A 16,401-nucleotide genomic window follows, 5' to 3' on the forward strand; every position below is an offset into this window, starting at 1 on the left:
ATGCGTAGCTCTAGGCCTATAGGCTAACAACAAGTGCAAATGTTATTGCTGCTGCTTATTCCAAGTTCTCTGTTTTTTTTTTGAATTTCTTACTTCATCTGCTCGTCTTCATTTCTCTATAATTGGCTCGACCTTGGAAGTTTGGCTTCACCTTGGCAGAGTGTATCCAGCCAATACAGACTTTGGGGAACGGCTCATGGTGATTTTGCATTCCTACCGCAACTCACTGTCCCTTCAAGGGTGCAGAGCGGCGATACACAAAGTATAGTGAGCACTAAGCGAATATAAGGCTGCAGGTTCAGAATTTACAGCCAGAGAGTCGGTTGCGGTGAAAGCGATCTGGACTTGATGTCAGCTAAAAAATAATGATCCCCAGTTGAGAATGACACGGCTGTTGCGGGTAAGCCAATGTACAAATTGTTTGTCTCATTTAACAGATCTTTGTATATTTCATATCAAGGGATTACTCAAACTTGTTCCCTGAACAGGGCATCAAGACTGAAGGCCTGCGGCTTCGATTAGTGGATGCTCGAGAGCAGGTGGTGGGTCGGTTGGCAAGTCAACTGTCCTTGCTTCTCCAGGTATGCCTGGCGTGTACCTGAGCAGCATGTGAACAGGACTACATTTCCTTGCAACTCCTTTGCCATGCCAGAGACGCCCCTCAGATGTTCAGGATCACCACGTATTCCTTTTATATCTATCAATCGATGTCATACCAGCTGAAAGGTGGGTGCACATGCCTGCAGGGAAAAGACAAACCTACTTACACCCCATGGAAAGAGGAGGGAGACATCTTGGTAGTGACAAATGCCAAGCATGTGGTGTTTACTGGGGAGAAGTGGGACCAGAAATTGTATAGATGGCACACTGGGTACGCTACCCATCGCTTACTGTTGCTTCCGTGTCAAGTGCAATAAAGTCCTGGCAAGAGACCTGTAGCAGTACATCTAATGTGCCGGCTTCAATCCTCCCGTGCATGTGTTGATGCCAACAGATTCCCTGGAGGCCTGAAGGAGCGCCCAGCGAAGAAGGAATTCGAGAGGGATCCCACGTCAATCTTGCGGCGGGCCGTCTATGGCATGCTGCCCAAGAACAAGCTTCGGAAGGTGGGACATCATCAAACTGGAAAGAGACAAATTGTGACTCATCGCCATGCTCTCTATAGAAGAGTGTCTCAATGAGGGTTGCATGGTCCTTGTCACAGGAGCGCGCCAGGAAGCTCAGGATATTCCCTGGCGAGGAGCATCCCTTTGCTGACCACCCTGCCTTGGTCCCCTGGGAGATGCCCCCACGGAAGCGGCGTGTGAGGGAGGCCCTGTTCGAGCTGCCCGAAGGCTACAAGCCGCTCAACCCCACAGTCTACAGGAAGCGCTTTGGGCACATGCTCCCTGATGCGGACATGTCATGCTTGTTTGAGGCCGAGGAAGAGAGCATTATCCCTGCGGCGAAGCCCGCGGAGGATGGTTCTGGCAAGTCATGACTGATATGGGATCAGGGCATTGGGCCAATTGTGAAATGAGCTGGTCTGATCAGGCAGGCATGTACTGGTAACAGGGAAGTCTTCCAGATGAACGGCGCTAAACAGGCACTGAATTGGACTTTTCAAGCAATTCATTTGTACCATTGGCCTCTAAATTCCCCTCAGCAGAGGCTGGGATTGACCGTTCTAGATGATGTAAAGATTACATTGTAAACCAGGGAGAATGCACAGACATGCACTGCATTGTGAGGTGTCTGAACCTATCGCAGTGGTAGCTCTTCATGCAGTCAAGGTATGTCTTAACTGGAACACAAATATTGGTCTGCACAACAGGCATGCTCCTCCATAGCGGAGGTCTTAGCTTCTCCTCTACACATGCAACACATCTTGACAGCGACATCTGACGCTTGGAAAATCTGGCGCTCTCCACTGCATGCTCAGTCTGCCATCCCGGGCTCGTCAGTTGTTGCATCCCTTTGCTGCTGGGGTGCCTGCACATCCATTTGCAAGGTTCTCAGAGCAAAAGAACGTGAATATTGAGACAACATCGCGAAGGTGTTTTTGGTTCATGACTGCATTAGCGCTGCAGCGCATTGGATGCTGGAGCAGGACATAAAAGGGCATCGCTGTGACCGGTAGGGTATGAAACCCACCTCATCTGCTTCCATCTCTGGCTTGAAGCCTGCCTCTGCCAGGGACAGCTCGTACAGTGTGTTCTCCAGCTTCTTGACTGTGTACTTGAGGGAGTCATACTTCTTACGGATGCTCCCATTGCGCAGATCAAACTGCACGCAAATACTGACTCTCGCTTCATGCCTGCCGGCAAGCCCCAGGGGAGTGGCAGGCATTAGGTGAGGTGATATACACATTATCATTATCATTATCATTATCATTATCATTATCATTATCATTATCATTATCATTATCATTATCATTATCATTATCATTATCAGCAAACCCAAAGCCAAAGGCCATAAGGCATACACGCAGGGCGTCTGCAGATGTACGGGGAAATACTGTATGCCATACTCAGTAATGTTAGATACTCACGTGGATCTAGCGCATCAGCACTTGGATGAAGTCTGCGCACCTGGAGAAATTCCCCCATCAGAGCCTCGGCAATGCCTCGACACCGCTTCACCTCATCGATGTCCCGCACTGTCGCCTTCGCTATCGCATACCTGTTCAGCTCCCCCGTGAAATCCAGGACGCCACCCAGGTACCTTCAGTCATGCCAGGCAGATTACTGATCCATCCAGTGACATGGATGCCAGAAGGCATGTACCTTCACAGAGTTCATGCTTTTAATTGCGATCCATGACAGGTATTCCTCGCCGGATGAGACAATCAGCGACTGAAATTCACAAGCCACTGAAATGCTCTCAACGGGACAGCTAGGAAGAGCTCACTCATCACGCTCCACAATGGGCAGCTCTTTCGAAGGGATGACGCGCCCATGCTCCAGGAAGGCTTGGAAGATCTTGGCTTCGGCATACTGCACACGCATGCATAATGCCCTCACTCTCAACAGACAATTCCTCGCAAATGTTGTTGCAGGCTTTGCAAGAGCTTTTTGAACAGGTTCCATTGTATTGGTGATAGGGCACCTCTTCCATTGCGCTGCTGAAGGATCCATGGCGCAGGTCTGGCATGCTTTGGACGAGGGGCAGGAGCTGACCGGCAATATGCTCAGCCTCCGCTGTCTGGCTTAAGCTCTTCTCAAGATCGCTGCGGTGCGCTGCAAAGATCGCCTGCTTCGCCAGCTTCTGGATGTCTGCACGCATTGGAGCCAAAAGTCGGTCCAAATGCCATAGTATTCATCAAGAGCAATGTGTCCAGCAACTTGTACAGCATACCTCGACTGCGCTTAATTACATTTTCTCGTTGAGCATCAAAGCTCTCCATATCTCTCCGCAATGTAGCGAAGTCTTCGCTGTCCACGAAGACTGAGACAGAGCTCTGCATCTGCACAACAGAGTTCGTTGGCATAAGGATAGGATTTGCAAATTCTGAGCATGTAAAACGTGTCAGCCTCTGAACCATACTTGGTTCTGATCAGCAGCAGCGCCAGTTGCACGCTGCCTCTTGGAAGCAGGAGGTACCATGGTGCAGATGCCAAAGCTAGTAGCGTCCAGAGGCCTTGCAGCGCGGAGTAATCTGTGCAAACTCACACTTTGTCTGAAAGCTAGCATAACACCAAGGGACAGGGTGAAAGTCAATCTTGGATTGCGTGTCAATTAACGTTTGAATTCATCAAGTTGTTTTGGTCATTTGGTTCGTCCTTGGACGCGGGAACGTCGTCGGTGACCGAGACCGACCTTTTGAAGGAACCAAATTCTGCAGATGACGTCTTTCTGACTTGCGAATCCCTCTGGCGAAGGGTTCTCCTACTCTGACGGAAGGCATCGGAAAGATGTGCTCTATGCAATTCTAATTAAGGCATTTCAAGGGGGCCCGTCCGTGGCTAGGATTCATGAACCAGCAGCCTACGAGTCTTCCCTTTCACGTCAACTGTCCTTACACGGGGTAACTTTGACACCCTTGATACCTCTGATGATTTTCAGATGCTGCAAGAAGTCTCTGGCAACGTTCATTGCCTGTCGATCGGCCAGATCACTTGGCGAAAAAAGTCGTGCGCACAGTCGGTTGACATGATCAGGCTCTAGCAAAGTAGGAAGAAATAGCGTTTGAAATTTCGCAGAGTGTTAGGCTCGTTTGGACGGGAGCCATACACTGACGTCACAGCCTCACTCTGGACTAGGACACTCTCAGAGTGCAAGACTCGACTAGGGGTTATCTTGTATTACAATCGTCTAGAAAGCAAATAGGTAGCAGCTTGTCTTTACCTGACCTTTCGGGTCCTGATCTCACGCACGCCCATCGTGCTTTTTGACTTTAGCGGTATTTGTTTTGGTGTGCGCAGGCAGGCTACCTGCCAATGTTCCCTGGGCACTCCTTCCTCCGTCGCAGAACAGTCCGGAGAGTACCAGCGACAGGCCACCATGATGCACCGGATGTGGCAGCATCAGAACCAGCTCTTCCCACAAGAGCAGCAGCCACCTGTTGACATTGCACTGCCCCGCCTGCTGCGCCAAACAGTCCCAGACCTCGAGCCGCTCCCACCACAAGGTGCTGCGCTCAGACTCGCCACATGCTGTCAGCATCGATCGCAATTCAGCCGTGATTATCAACTAAATCGATGTTCGAATGCTGATGTAGGGCCCATGGACAGGAAGTCAGCGGAGATCGCCGTGCGGCAGGCCCGCAAGAACGCAGAGGCAGCGCTGGCGGCGGCTGCGAGGAAGGCGGCGGCTGCAGGCAAAGACTTTAACGTCCCACCAGGGTTCCAGGTGGACTTGAGTGGCATTGTCAAGGTCCGCCCAAGCGCGCATGCATGCATGGTGCTCCAAATAGCCTGTGCCTTGGCTTCCTGTTTGTCATTGTCACCAGATGGCTGCAGGCCTCACATCTGACATTTTATAGACAGGGCGCCTAGGTTGTTTACTTTACAGAGAGCTCAAGGACTGTGCTGGCGAGTTCCTTGGTCTGACTGATTCAAGCCAATGTAACAAGGTGTCTGAATGACAAGAGTCATGGACTGTGCAGAATGACACAAGGGAGCTGGAGGCGCGCGCGAGGGCGCTGGAGCACACGCTCGCAGAGAGGCGCGCTCGATCGCAGCAGGCGTCAGCTTCGCACGATTTCCCTGACAGCCGGCAGCCTGCGTTCGCCAGGGATGCCGGCAGGGGAGGACCTCGCGCGTTTCAGCAGCAACAGCAGCAACCAAGTCAGCAGCCACAGCAGTTTGCTGGTGCGGACACTCACAAGCATGTGGCCTCTGACCCTGAGCAAAGAAATTTTCAAGGGGAGCATCCCAATGCTGGCGGCCTCGGATGGCTAGTGTTTGGGTCCTGGCAACATGAAAGGCTTCATGCAGCATGATGGGGGGTGTAAGTGTTTTTGTGAGGGCGTTTGCATTGACACAGGTGGTTGGCCAATCAGCGGTGCTCCCAAACAGAAGCAGAAGCCGGATAGCCGCTCCCAACTCGAGGAGCCTCCTCAGAGACCGCCGCCGCAGAACAACAAGTCCAAAGCAAAGAAGTCCGGGCAGGTAAGCATAGTGACCTTGCTTGCGATGCCTTTCCTGCTAATAAAAGCAGGCTTCCACCTGTTTGCAAGGGCATCATGCTTTTTGCAACAAAAGATTAAGAGAGGCCATGTGTCTCGGTGTTATTTACAGTACTTGTGCGCAATTGACAGGAAGGGTCGGATGCATGGGAGACAACGCCGGACAAGGCGCTGCGGCTGAAGATGAAGGACATCAAGCAGTCGCTGAAGGAGCGCTGGCTGCAGCTGTTCTGGCCCGAGGACGGCCGCTGGTGGCCCGGCCAGGTCACTGAGGTGCACGCCAAGGAGCGCAAGATCTCCCTCCTCTACAAAACAGGTGCTCACCTGGCTGCCCTGCAGAACAGTATGCCACAAGAGTAAAAATCTTCATACGCTTGTATGTTGTATGGCTTGATGGGGTGGCATCTACGTTGACTGCTTTTTTTATCCCTCGCATGTCAGCTGCCCTTGCATGTTTACAAAGGAGCGTGTGATCATATGATAACTCTCAAGGGGCGTCAATGTGAATCGTGCAGGTGAGGAGGAGACAGATCTGGACGTGGGGGAAATGGTGCGGAAGGGCGAAGTGGCCTGGCTGAGTGCCGAGGAGATGAAGGCCGCAGCAGAGCCAATGCCAAGCACTTTTCCTCCACCTGAAAATGGTAAGCTGAGCAGGGGCTATTCAACATCGTATGCTCTTGCATTCTGCCAGTGCGATCGTGCGTCATGCATTGAATAGGACTGCATTCTATGCCCTTCGTATAGCTGCGCTCACAGCGTCTCTTCTCTCTCTGCAGGAGGGTTTGAACGGCATCAGAGCAATCACATGGGCGGTCCGAGGTCTTGGCAGATGCAGTCGCAGCCACTTGATTTCCATCCCGGCCAGCTGGGCAGCATGGATGGCTTGCCTCGCCAGCGTGCCGGGCCCTCCTTTCCCCACAACAACACACCCATGAGTGGTCCGCGAGTGTCCTTTGGCGGCGGGTTTCAGATGATGGGACAGGTGAGCCAGTGTATGTCAATGAATTGGGGAAGGCATGGTACAGAGTAAAAAGCATGTCCCGGCTGGCAGGGGCCGGTATAAATGCTGAGCACTGTGCCATGGTTGATTGAGTCGTGCTTGAATCCGGCAGATCCATCAAGGGGTAGGATGCATGGCAGCCTTTCCCTGCAATGTTTGCGCAAATGCACCTTGCCGCTGGCAGGACCTGATGACTGCCTCTTACAGTCCTTGGTGCGGCATGGACCTACGAGACCGTGAAGCTTGTGTCATTGTAGACAGAGGTGGCAGACAGGAAGCGAGATTGATGGGGTGCCTGTGGTGCAGGCTGATGATGACCCATTTGAGCAGTACGAAAGGCAGCTGCAGGAGCGTCAGCGATCTCAGGGGACCATGCCCAACACCAGTCGCTTTCTTTGACCTTCGACTGACAACCATTCCTGGCTTCTGAACGCGGACATGTACTTGAAGTAATTTGGCGTGCGGCCTACTCTGTGGAGCTGCTTGCAACGGTATTGATGGTTGACCAGATTGACTAGTCTTGTATCTGAAAGCTGTGTTCACTGGGCATTGCATCTTGCGATGAAATTGGTCTCTCCGAGCTAGAGTTGAGGACTTTCCTCTGGGAGCTGCAGGTGGTTTTGTGTGTTTTTGGCAAGGCACTGCCTGGGTCTTGAAGCTACATGAAGTTGGCCAGCTGTGTCAAAGAACCTTTGAATGTGAGATTGAATGAATTGCCCCTGGCAGCATGCAGCTGGACAAACTGTTCAAGTTTTTGACATGCAATATTGCAGTGTGCCATGATGCACGTTATTGGAGTGGTCAAGTTTGTTACCAGGTCTGCGACTGAGTAGGGCTGGCTGTCACCTCTGATGACTCACTCGGAGTGTACTGTTACCCTTCTCTGATTTATTATAAGTGTGCAAGCAAGTCTAGACAGATCTGCAGCTGCTATGCCGCAGCAGCTGCTTGTAAAGTTCATCGCCCAAGTCTGTATCCTGTGTAAGAGCATGGAGCAGCCATTGGGGTTGTCTCATGAGGCAATTTGCACATGCGTTACATTCATGTGCCGCCGACCCTGCGGGGCCGGGCCTGGGTAGCACCAGGTGCTAAGCACTGCTGGGTGGCACCTCCAAGTTCAATTACCAAGTTGGTAGTACCCGGGTCACTCTGGCGGTCGCATGGAATTGTTGGCCACAGGTCTGCATGCAGTCCATCACTGACTGCAACGTCAACCCTTTGCCAAGTAGTGCATGTACATTTTCTTTACCCCCACACTGCTCCGTACTTATTTCCAGCCTGGCAGGTCTGAGGGTCCAGGGCTGACGTGGCATGGAGGGCACGGAGCGTCGCAGATAATCAAGGTGGCATTTGAACAACTCTCGAGGCATTTGCAAGTCATCACGGTGGTAACATTATTTCATCTTCTTCGCAGATCACATTTACAAAGGAGTAGTCCTGCTAACTCGCCGTTATAGATTTACTCTCCTCAGATCCCCTTCGCTGCAGCGAATATATGTCCATTTGACATGAAGGACGTAAGATTACCAGGTATATAAAGTAAATCGGCAGGCGCTTTGACATCCTTCGATGATACAAAATCAAGGCTAAAGCCAGCTATTGGACTTCAGCTTCTTTGCAGCATCATCTGTGAAGGAAGCAGCACGAGCATGCTTTATATCTGGACGTGATATTGTGATGTAAAAACAGCCGCAACACAGATCGAGCGTAGATTTATCATCTGGTAGCTGAGGAGCTGCTACTGCTTTGGCACCAGACACAGCTTCAGTTGGTAAAATTGTAGAATAACCCAGAATCTGGGAGGTTGACTATCAGAGGTTGAAGCCCTGGAGGGCCCCATCTTGCACCCGAGCGGCACGGATCCTCTGGTCCTGTCAGCTGACCAAGCAAAGGGGCTGGCGCTGGCATGCAGCTCTGCAGTGTTCATCGGAACCAGCTTCATCATCAAGAAGAAGGGCCTGAGGGTTGCAGGAGCGAATGGAGTCCGAGCAGGTTGCCATCTCCTTCCTTTCGATTGGCAGCCAGTGCACACAGCCGTTCCTCTGATGCAAAGAATTTGCTGTGACCTGGCTGTCGTGATGTGGTTGCATCGCATGAAGAAGGAGGCCTTCAATTGTAACTGAGCTGAACTGGTGTTCAGGCATCGGCGGCTATTCATATCTTGTAGAGCCCCTATGGTGGGCGGGCATGCTGACCATGGTGGTGGGGGAGGTTGCAAACTTTGCAGCCTATGCCTTTGCTCCTGCCATCCTTGTCACACCCCTTGGAGCGCTCAGCATCATTGTCAGGTAGCCCCCAAAACAGAGAAAAAGTAACCTTCGCAATTTATCACCTGGAGGAAAATCTTGTGATTTGTGTGGTGCACTGACCGCTGTTTACACCGCTGTCTGTGCCCTTGCAGTGCTGTGCTGGCGCACATCATGCTGAATGAGAGGCTCAACATTTTCGGCATCCTCGGCTGCGTGCTGTGCATCGTGGGCAGTATGACGATTGTGCTGCATGCACCAGAGGAGCGAGAAATCACCTCCCTGCTGCAAGTCTGGAATATGGCCCTGAAACCGGGTGGGATGCATAGAGTGTTAAATTGAGGACTTCTTCTCTTGTTTCTTCTTTCAGATTCTTTTTTGAGTTTCTCGGAGGATTACATTGAATTTGGATGTGCGCAGGCTTTCTGCTGTATTGTGTGGCCGCCACTGCGGTCATCTTGTACCTTATAGTCTCAGTTGCTCCCACCCATGGCAACAGCAACATTTTTGTGTACCTGGCGATATGCTCGCTCGTGGGATCATTGTCTGTGATGAGCGTCAAGGTGACCAGACCTGCTCTTTATCCCTGCTTGCCAAGCTGACACCATGGCCAGTGCTCCTGTCTTGCCGCAACATAATAACCATGTTCAGTCAGACACACTTGGCTGACCTGTTGTTTTCCTGCTGTCCAGGCCCTAGGCATTGCCTTGAAGCTCACATTTCAGGGCCAGAATCAATTCCTGTACATAGAGACCTATTTCTGCATTCTGGTGAGTTCTTTCATCTCTGTGTCGGGATCGAGGTCATGTCTGTGTGTCTTTGAGTGGAAATGCAACACAATGCCCAGGTTGGTGACCAGCTACTGATGCTGTTCAGGTGGTGGGAGTGTGTGTGATCACACAAGTAAATTATCTTAACAGAGCGTTGGACATGTTCAATACGGCTATAGTATCGCCGATATACTATGTGATGTTCACACTGTTCACGATCACGGCTTCCCTTATAATGTTTCAGGTACCTCTCTTACTGCAACTTGCCAGCTTTGTGAGCATCCATATATTATCGAGGAGAGTATTAGAGAAACAGGCATGCATGATGACTGGCGCTGTTGTGCTGGATTGCAGGAGCCTCAGACAGGCACTCAGATTATGACAGAAGGCTGTGGATTTACAACCATTGTCATTGGCACCTTTCTGCTGCATTCCACAAGGGAGCTTGATATATCACTGAGTGAGTCCAGCCGCCAGTATATGTCTTTATCTATATCTTGCATGATGCCTTCTGAGGCTTTTGGAAGGCTGCTATGGGGAGTGAGTGTGCCTCTGCAATGCAGGTGATTTGACGCAGTTGCTGAGGGCGCCCCCACCAGGGACTCAGAGTGCAGTGCGCTTCAGTGCCATGGAGATGGGCAGACTGCAGTGAGAGCATTTGCAGGCTGTGGATGAATTAGGCGGGAGGGACAATTGTGCTCCATCCAAGACTGTTCCTCTGGCTAGTGGCTATCCACAGTCTTGAAGTTAGTGGGATATTATTTCTAAGCACTCCTATTTTGAGATCGACAGCAGCGATTTGTGACACGTGCTTTGATATTGACATTTGCAGGCTGCTGATAACCAGTCTGTAGGTGATCATGATCTCATTGGCGCAGCTCTTGCATGCAACTTGATTAACTCATGACTCGGTGTAACTTCTGGATCGAGGAGATTAGGATTTCCATTACAGCTATCTTGATAGCATGCTGACACACACAATTGCCAATGATTTACGAGGCCTTGCCAAGGCTTGCATGCACTCACTGGGCAGGCTGCCACCCTGATTCATGATGTGATGATCTCCGCGATCATTGATCAATGCATGATGGCATGCACAGGTGTCACATGTGTGACTAGCTAGGTATGACAGGCTGCAAGCAATCATGCAGCATGTGCTGCTAATCTTCAAGACTTACCAGTTCGGAATCTATCTTCGATCGAGCGCAAGATTTGATGGGCAGAACAAGACAGATCTCCAACGTTCGAAGCCAACACTGCAGTGTCAGGGGTCCAGTATGCCATGATCACCCGGTGTGTGTGGGGGTGGCAGCTCCATCTTTTCACAAGCCAGACTCTGACTCTTTGGCACCATAACCCATAGCACCAGTACAAACGTGCAAGCGTGTTCATATGCCAAAGGAGCAAGGACAATCTGCAATTTGTGTGCCTTCCTGAACTGCCCTTGGTGCTCGAACGTCAGCGAGGCACCATAAGCGCCCGGCACAAGTGCACGATTTACATTTTGCAAGGGGCGCTTGCCAGCAGAACTTCTGACGATGTGCAAAACTGAAACCCTCATGTACATTCTTTCAATGAGATGGCTCCTTGAAAAGCTGGCAGGTGTTACCTATAGCTGTAATGTCCTTAGGGGTGCTGTGTCAAAATCTGCTCTTGAACGTCTGTCTCCAAACAGTAACTCCGGCGCCACAACATGAAACAAAACGTGAGGCACAAGGTTTCTGATCTTGCCAATTATCAAACAACGATGCTTGCTGCAAGTGTGTCAGCTCCCATTAACATCCATAAGCCCTGTCGGGCAGTCCACAGTCCTGGTAAAAACAGTCTCATATGCTGGCAGTAGCAGGGCAGCAAAGGCCCCAGAGCTTGCAGGGTCCCTCAAAAGCGGTACTATACAATCATTGGCACAAGTCATCTGGTGGCTCCTCTCAGACTCTCAGAACAGGTCATCCTGCCTGGTGGGCAGCCCGCGGCGACCAGGGAAGTCTGAATCTTCGTTTCTATCAGGCTCTGCCCAGAACGAAGGACCAGCGCCATACATGCTCCCATGAGCGCCATGCTGGTAGTAGGAGCTTCCGTAAGCGGTGTGGGGCCCCTCTAGATACATCGCCCTCGGAGCTGTCTGGACCGCATGGGACAGCAGCGGGTTTTCCCCGGTGAGGTACGTGGCAGCGGCAGGAGAATTGTCTCCCTGACGGCCGCGGCGGCTGCCCACGGTCTGCCACTCAGTCTCCTCCTGCCGGCACCCACAGAGGCGGCCCTCACACTTTGCTGCAGGTCAAGGTCTCAGAGCTCAGAGATGGGCAGCAGCCGAAATGCAAGTCTTCCATCCAGTGCAGAGCAATCAGGGATGCAATGATGGTACAACAAGAAGGCTAGCTTGGAGCGCCTGGTGCACAACAAATTTGCGCAGGGCTGGCGGCGCGGTGGCGGCCGCCGGCTGCGCCAGGAGCGGGGCTGCAGGCAATCCCAGATCCGCAGCAATAGGATCCACACCTCGTTCCTGCACAATGTTCCTGCTTAGATGAGATGCCTCAGAGAAGAGATGGGAGGGCGCCATTGTTGTGAGGGTAGCAGTAGTGCCATGGGGGCTGCATAGCGTGAGCAACGCAAGCTACCTTCAAGATGTCCTCACGCAGCCGAGTCGCGCCGAAGATGCTGGAGTTGCGCCCTTGCTGGTCGCTCAGCGGCTTGCTGCGAGGCTGCAGTTGCAGGCGCGGCCTGTGCCCACCTGCTTCCGCCGCAGGCTGACTGCCGGAGCCCTCGGGCAGCGGCTTTGATCGCGGCTTCAAGTTCAGACGCGGCCGCTCTGTGCTGACCGGTATCGCACCTCCTGAACCAACCAAATGCAGTCAATCATAACATGTGCAGGTCTTCTTGCACTGGACCATTTGACATAGTATAGTATTGACATCCTGAAGGGGGCGTGAAAGGATCTGCTCTGTGCGCACCGTATGTGGCTGATGGGCGCCAACTCTGCCCAGGCGAGTCTGGCTGCGCAGCCTGTGCGGGCTTCTCAGGAGGGGTAGGAGGTGCCAGCTGCCTGACATCATAGTGAAAGCTGTCCTCCTCTCGCGCATCTTTGGCCAGCGCGTCCTGGACATCAGGCTTCCTGCAGGAACAAGAAGTCAAAGTTTTGAAGACAAACCAGAACCGATGCCTGCAATCCTGCGCCACGTGCCCCATTCAAGCTGGCTTGCTACAGATGTGGTAAGCTCAATGACTGACTGCACACCTGGGATGCCCTGATTGCTCACTCCAGCCCTGCAGCGCCTGCCCTGCGGCAGCAATCATGCTAGGCGGATTGCGCGGTGGCGGTGGAGGCTGCCTATACGCTGCGTAGCCTGAGGCTCGCGTATCGCCAGAGCCCATTGAGCCGAAGCTGCTGCTGGGCGAGTGCCTCCACCCTTGCCCAGCATAGTCATCATGGAAGCCACCCTTCGGCTGCTGGGGCAGCCATATGCTGCGCTCAGAGCCTCCGAGCCCCATTGGCCCAGGCGAGTGGAGCATAGGCTGCGAGGGAAAGCCGTTCCCCTTGAAAGGAGAGCCATTCGTGGAGTCATAGCCAGGCCCCAGCGACATGTCAGAGAAGCGGCTCTCCACTGACTCCACATCGGTGCTGTCAAGGCATCCTCTGCATTTTTGCAAAGGTAACGTGATCCTCAGCCACCCTAGATCAGTGCCGGTAAGCGCGTCTACCAACAGACAGCACTATTTTGTCCCTGCTGGAAGCGTACCCATTCTTTGTCATTCCAGGCTTGCTCGGCAGACGGTTCTCAAAAGGTGCCTGTCCTGGGGCTTTGTCGTAGAAGTCCTTCAGAGTCATTGATGTGTTCTTCACCCTCTTGGCCATATCCTGCGACACCCACAAGTGCTCTAGGAAAGCATAGAGCAAAACCGAAAGTGGGACACCAACAAGCAACCACTTGTTGATCTGACATGGTCGTAAGAATACTAACAGCAAAGGAAACATCTCTGTCCCAGAAATGCTGAATAAATGTCGTCGTGTTTAGCTGTTTCTTTCCCTCCTAAATGCGAGTGATTTTTGCATTCGATGCCAGGTCCCATGCGAGGGTAGATCGACGTATATATGATCAACGAAGCACATTTCTACCTGAATTAAGTGAAGAGGACTTAGAGGCTATCTTGTGAAAGTCAACCCCTGTCCCGCAAGAATGGCGGGTATCGGGAATAAGCTTGCGACAGAACGAGAAACTTGAGATACGCGATCAAAGTAGAGTTTCGCTACAATATAAACGCGAGAACCTGTTGATCTCCAAAAGCACTGCAAATTTGCCGGGAACCACACTTCTGAATGGATCTGGCACAGCTCACCTTGCTTGGGCTTGATCTGGGCTCGGCGACGCGTGTACGCGTGATCCCGCAGGAAGATTGATCTTTGGAAGGTTGTCGGGGGAGTAAGCTCTGTTTCGGAGTGCATCAAAGCAGAGCTCCCTCGACGTGCTTCGTAGGATTCACCACCCTGGAGATATTAAACCTGCAGGCCCTAGGCCTAGGGAGATGATGATGATAATTAAACGAAGCACAGCACTCAGTCAGAATTCCTCGGATAGAACAGATTCTTCCCCGGGGACCCACAAAAGTGGGTTTTGGCACACATTGCGTGTATTATACGATTTCTGGAAGGACAGAATCTGTGATGGACAAGTCGGTGCCTTCTGAGTATCTTGCATAAATCCAGTAGCTGAAGATACGGGCAGAATGGGAGGCAGAAAGAGGAAAGTGGCGGTGGACGATGAGGACTGGCTGGAAAATCTTGAAGCCGTTGACGAAGCTGCAGCAAGCCAGAGCAAGAAGAAGAGGGGGTCCAAGAAAGACAAGAAAGAGAGTGCTGTAGAAAAGAGAATGGATGCATTTGGCAACACTGTACGTTACTCAGCATCTGCCAACCAAAAGATAAGAGACAGGATATTCCGCGCTCTTCCAGGTACATTTCAGCTCCCTCTGGTGCATGGTCTCTCCTAGCTTTGCTAGTACCGTGCTTCTCCCTTAACAAGATCATCCCCGAAATCAGACATGCCAATGAAGCAGCTGTGCTCGCTACTGACGTGACGTTGTCTTACTTCCATGCAGGATCCGGGCACCGCATGTTCATGCTGGATCGGAAGACCATTGCTCCTCTGGGCAGCGAGGGTGGCCCGATAGAAGAATTTGCCGTTCTGGGAGCGACCGCCAATGGTGCAGTGCTCCCTCATCTGAATATAAATTCCGTATACAAAAAAGTCATGCAGGTGTTGGACCTGAAGCCCTCCCACTGTACTCATTGGGGCGTTGTTGGACGCAGTGTATCAAGTGCGCGTGGGCCGGCACCCTCACTGCACCTGTCCAGACGCCGTCAAGGGCAACTTGTGCAAGCACTACTTGTACGTGATGATCCGAGTGCTGCGCCTGGACCAGAATGACCCCCTTGTCTGGCAGCGCGCCCTGCTCACCTCGGAAGCCAATGAGGTGGCTATCTGCTCTCCAATTAAGCATCTTACCTGGAAAACTAGTGCTCCAGCGTGTACTTGTTCAAGAGCACTTCTACACGGAAGAGGAAGCATTATCTTTGTTGCAGTCCCAGGGCATCATCCTGCTCCAGCACCATATTTGTCTTGAGCGGAGCTTAGATTGCTCAAGTTAGTGTGCCATCCAGGTGCTGAGCGGGGCAAGGAGCACAAACAGGGTGGATGGCGTGATGGCAGCGGCGGCGGTGTGCACGGCGTACAAACGCGCCGCCGTTGGGAGCGCCGGCGAGGAGCCGGAGGCGGCATCAGCGCCGCCCGCTGGTCGGCCCATTGAGGGCGACTGCCCCATCTGTTTCGACGATTTGCAGCCTGGCGGCACTACCCCAGCGGTGAGCCAGACACCACTGTATACCTGTCTCTGTTGCCCTACTTCTCATCTGATTCCCTTCAATGCTACCCCAGCTCGAGGCCCAGAGCGCCACATTATTACTAATGGGCAGCAGCAATGCCCAGAGGGAGACATAAAGAGACAACCTACATTGTATAAAAAAGAGGGAGGCGCAGAGAGACACATTACATGCTCAGAGTGGTAGTGACGGGGTGTGCTATGCGCAGACGAGGGTGGTGACATGCGACACATGCGGCAACCACGCGCACGAGGAGTGCTTCCGGAAGTGGACAGCGCAGAAGAAGGCGGCCCACCAGAGCGTCACCTGCGTCTACTGCAGGGCGCCCTGGCCGGAGCCGCCCGCAGCTGCCGGCACTGACAGCGGCGCCTACATCAACCTCAAGGCACTCTCTGCGGTACGACCATCCCCATCATGTCCCCTGTTGGACATAGGATTGCCTGTACCAGCTGGCAAATTGTCTCTCCAATTTTGCTTGGACGAGGTTGCTTTTTCTGAGCCCTGTGATGTGGTGGACAGGAGCACAGAGGCGTGGACACCTCCTTGGAGGGCCTGTATGGAGAGACTGCCCGATGGATCCGATACAGATCTTCCTGAGCAGGCGCCTGAGAAAACGGCAGGTTTTGGAGGGTGCACATAGGATGGCTGCAGGTTGGACACCTTTGGCACCGTTCATGTCATGGCAGTCTCACTTATTGTTGCAGGCGTTGAATGCTTGACTTGCCGCTGTGGCCATGCCTCGCCATCATGATGACCAATGACCACATGGCGAGATGGTCAGCTATTGAGAGCCGTGGAAAGAGCTGACCATCTGTCCAACTGGATGAGTGTACATGACATTCTCAGTGTACATAATTGTAGATGTCAGTGTAGACCTTGTTCATTGCTATCAGCGCATCCAC

The 16,401-nt window shown here is 52.4% G+C and overlaps 5 protein-coding genes across 5 annotated transcripts; 3 read left to right on the forward strand and 2 right to left on the reverse strand.

The window, feature by feature from the left end:
* The first annotated feature begins 218 nt into the window (after nt 1–218).
* On the forward strand, nt 219–1,691 carry COCSUDRAFT_52439 (ribosomal protein L13). Its single transcript, XM_005651216.1, has 5 exons — nt 219–400; nt 489–581; nt 747–871; nt 995–1,106; nt 1,205–1,691. Exons 1-5 carry the CDS (start codon nt 383–385, stop codon nt 1,478–1,480), a joined length of 624 nt encoding a protein of 207 aa, XP_005651273.1. The 5' UTR covers nt 219–382; the 3' UTR covers nt 1,481–1,691.
* A 226-nt stretch (nt 1,692–1,917) lies between these two features.
* COCSUDRAFT_39740 (Translin) lies at nt 1,918–3,264 on the reverse strand (the record flags this gene model as incomplete). The annotated part of the gene is made up of 5 exons (XM_005651217.1): nt 1,918–1,971; nt 2,134–2,265; nt 2,571–2,703; nt 2,890–2,975; nt 3,088–3,264. The coding sequence occupies 5 exons, from the start codon at nt 3,262–3,264 to the stop codon at nt 1,918–1,920; spliced, it is 582 nt and encodes a 193-aa protein (XP_005651274.1).
* Nucleotides 3,265–8,479: 5,215 nt separating this feature from the next.
* Nucleotides 8,480–10,191, forward strand: COCSUDRAFT_12468 (DUF803-domain-containing protein; the record flags this gene model as incomplete). Its single annotated transcript, XM_005651218.1, has 7 exons — nt 8,480–8,600; nt 8,749–8,896; nt 9,010–9,170; nt 9,275–9,417; nt 9,547–9,624; nt 9,731–9,868; nt 9,979–10,191. Coding segments are annotated over 7 exons (1,002 nt in total), but the record flags the coding sequence as incomplete, so codon positions are not given.
* A 915-nt stretch (nt 10,192–11,106) lies between these two features.
* Nucleotides 11,107–14,011, reverse strand: COCSUDRAFT_46207 (hypothetical protein). Its single transcript, XM_005651219.1, has 5 exons — nt 13,960–14,011; nt 13,362–13,480; nt 12,576–12,736; nt 12,243–12,457; nt 11,107–11,860 (listed from the first exon to the last, which is right to left on the reverse strand). The coding sequence occupies exons 2-5, from the start codon at nt 13,475–13,477 to the stop codon at nt 11,561–11,563; spliced, it is 792 nt and encodes a 263-aa protein (XP_005651276.1). The 5' UTR covers nt 13,478–13,480; nt 13,960–14,011; the 3' UTR covers nt 11,107–11,560.
* A 335-nt stretch (nt 14,012–14,346) lies between these two features.
* COCSUDRAFT_59250 (hypothetical protein) lies at nt 14,347–16,096 on the forward strand (the record flags this gene model as incomplete). Its single annotated transcript, XM_005651220.1, has 6 exons — nt 14,347–14,473; nt 14,719–14,823; nt 14,930–15,093; nt 15,281–15,481; nt 15,708–15,896; nt 16,019–16,096. The coding sequence occupies 6 exons, from the start codon at nt 14,347–14,349 to the stop codon at nt 16,094–16,096; spliced, it is 864 nt and encodes a 287-aa protein (XP_005651277.1).
* Nucleotides 16,097–16,401: the final 305 nt, after the last annotated feature.

Source organism: Coccomyxa subellipsoidea (genome assembly GCF_000258705.1).
Source record: "Coccomyxa subellipsoidea C-169, whole genome shotgun sequence".
NCBI lineage: Eukaryota > Viridiplantae > Chlorophyta > Trebouxiophyceae > Coccomyxaceae > Coccomyxa > Coccomyxa subellipsoidea.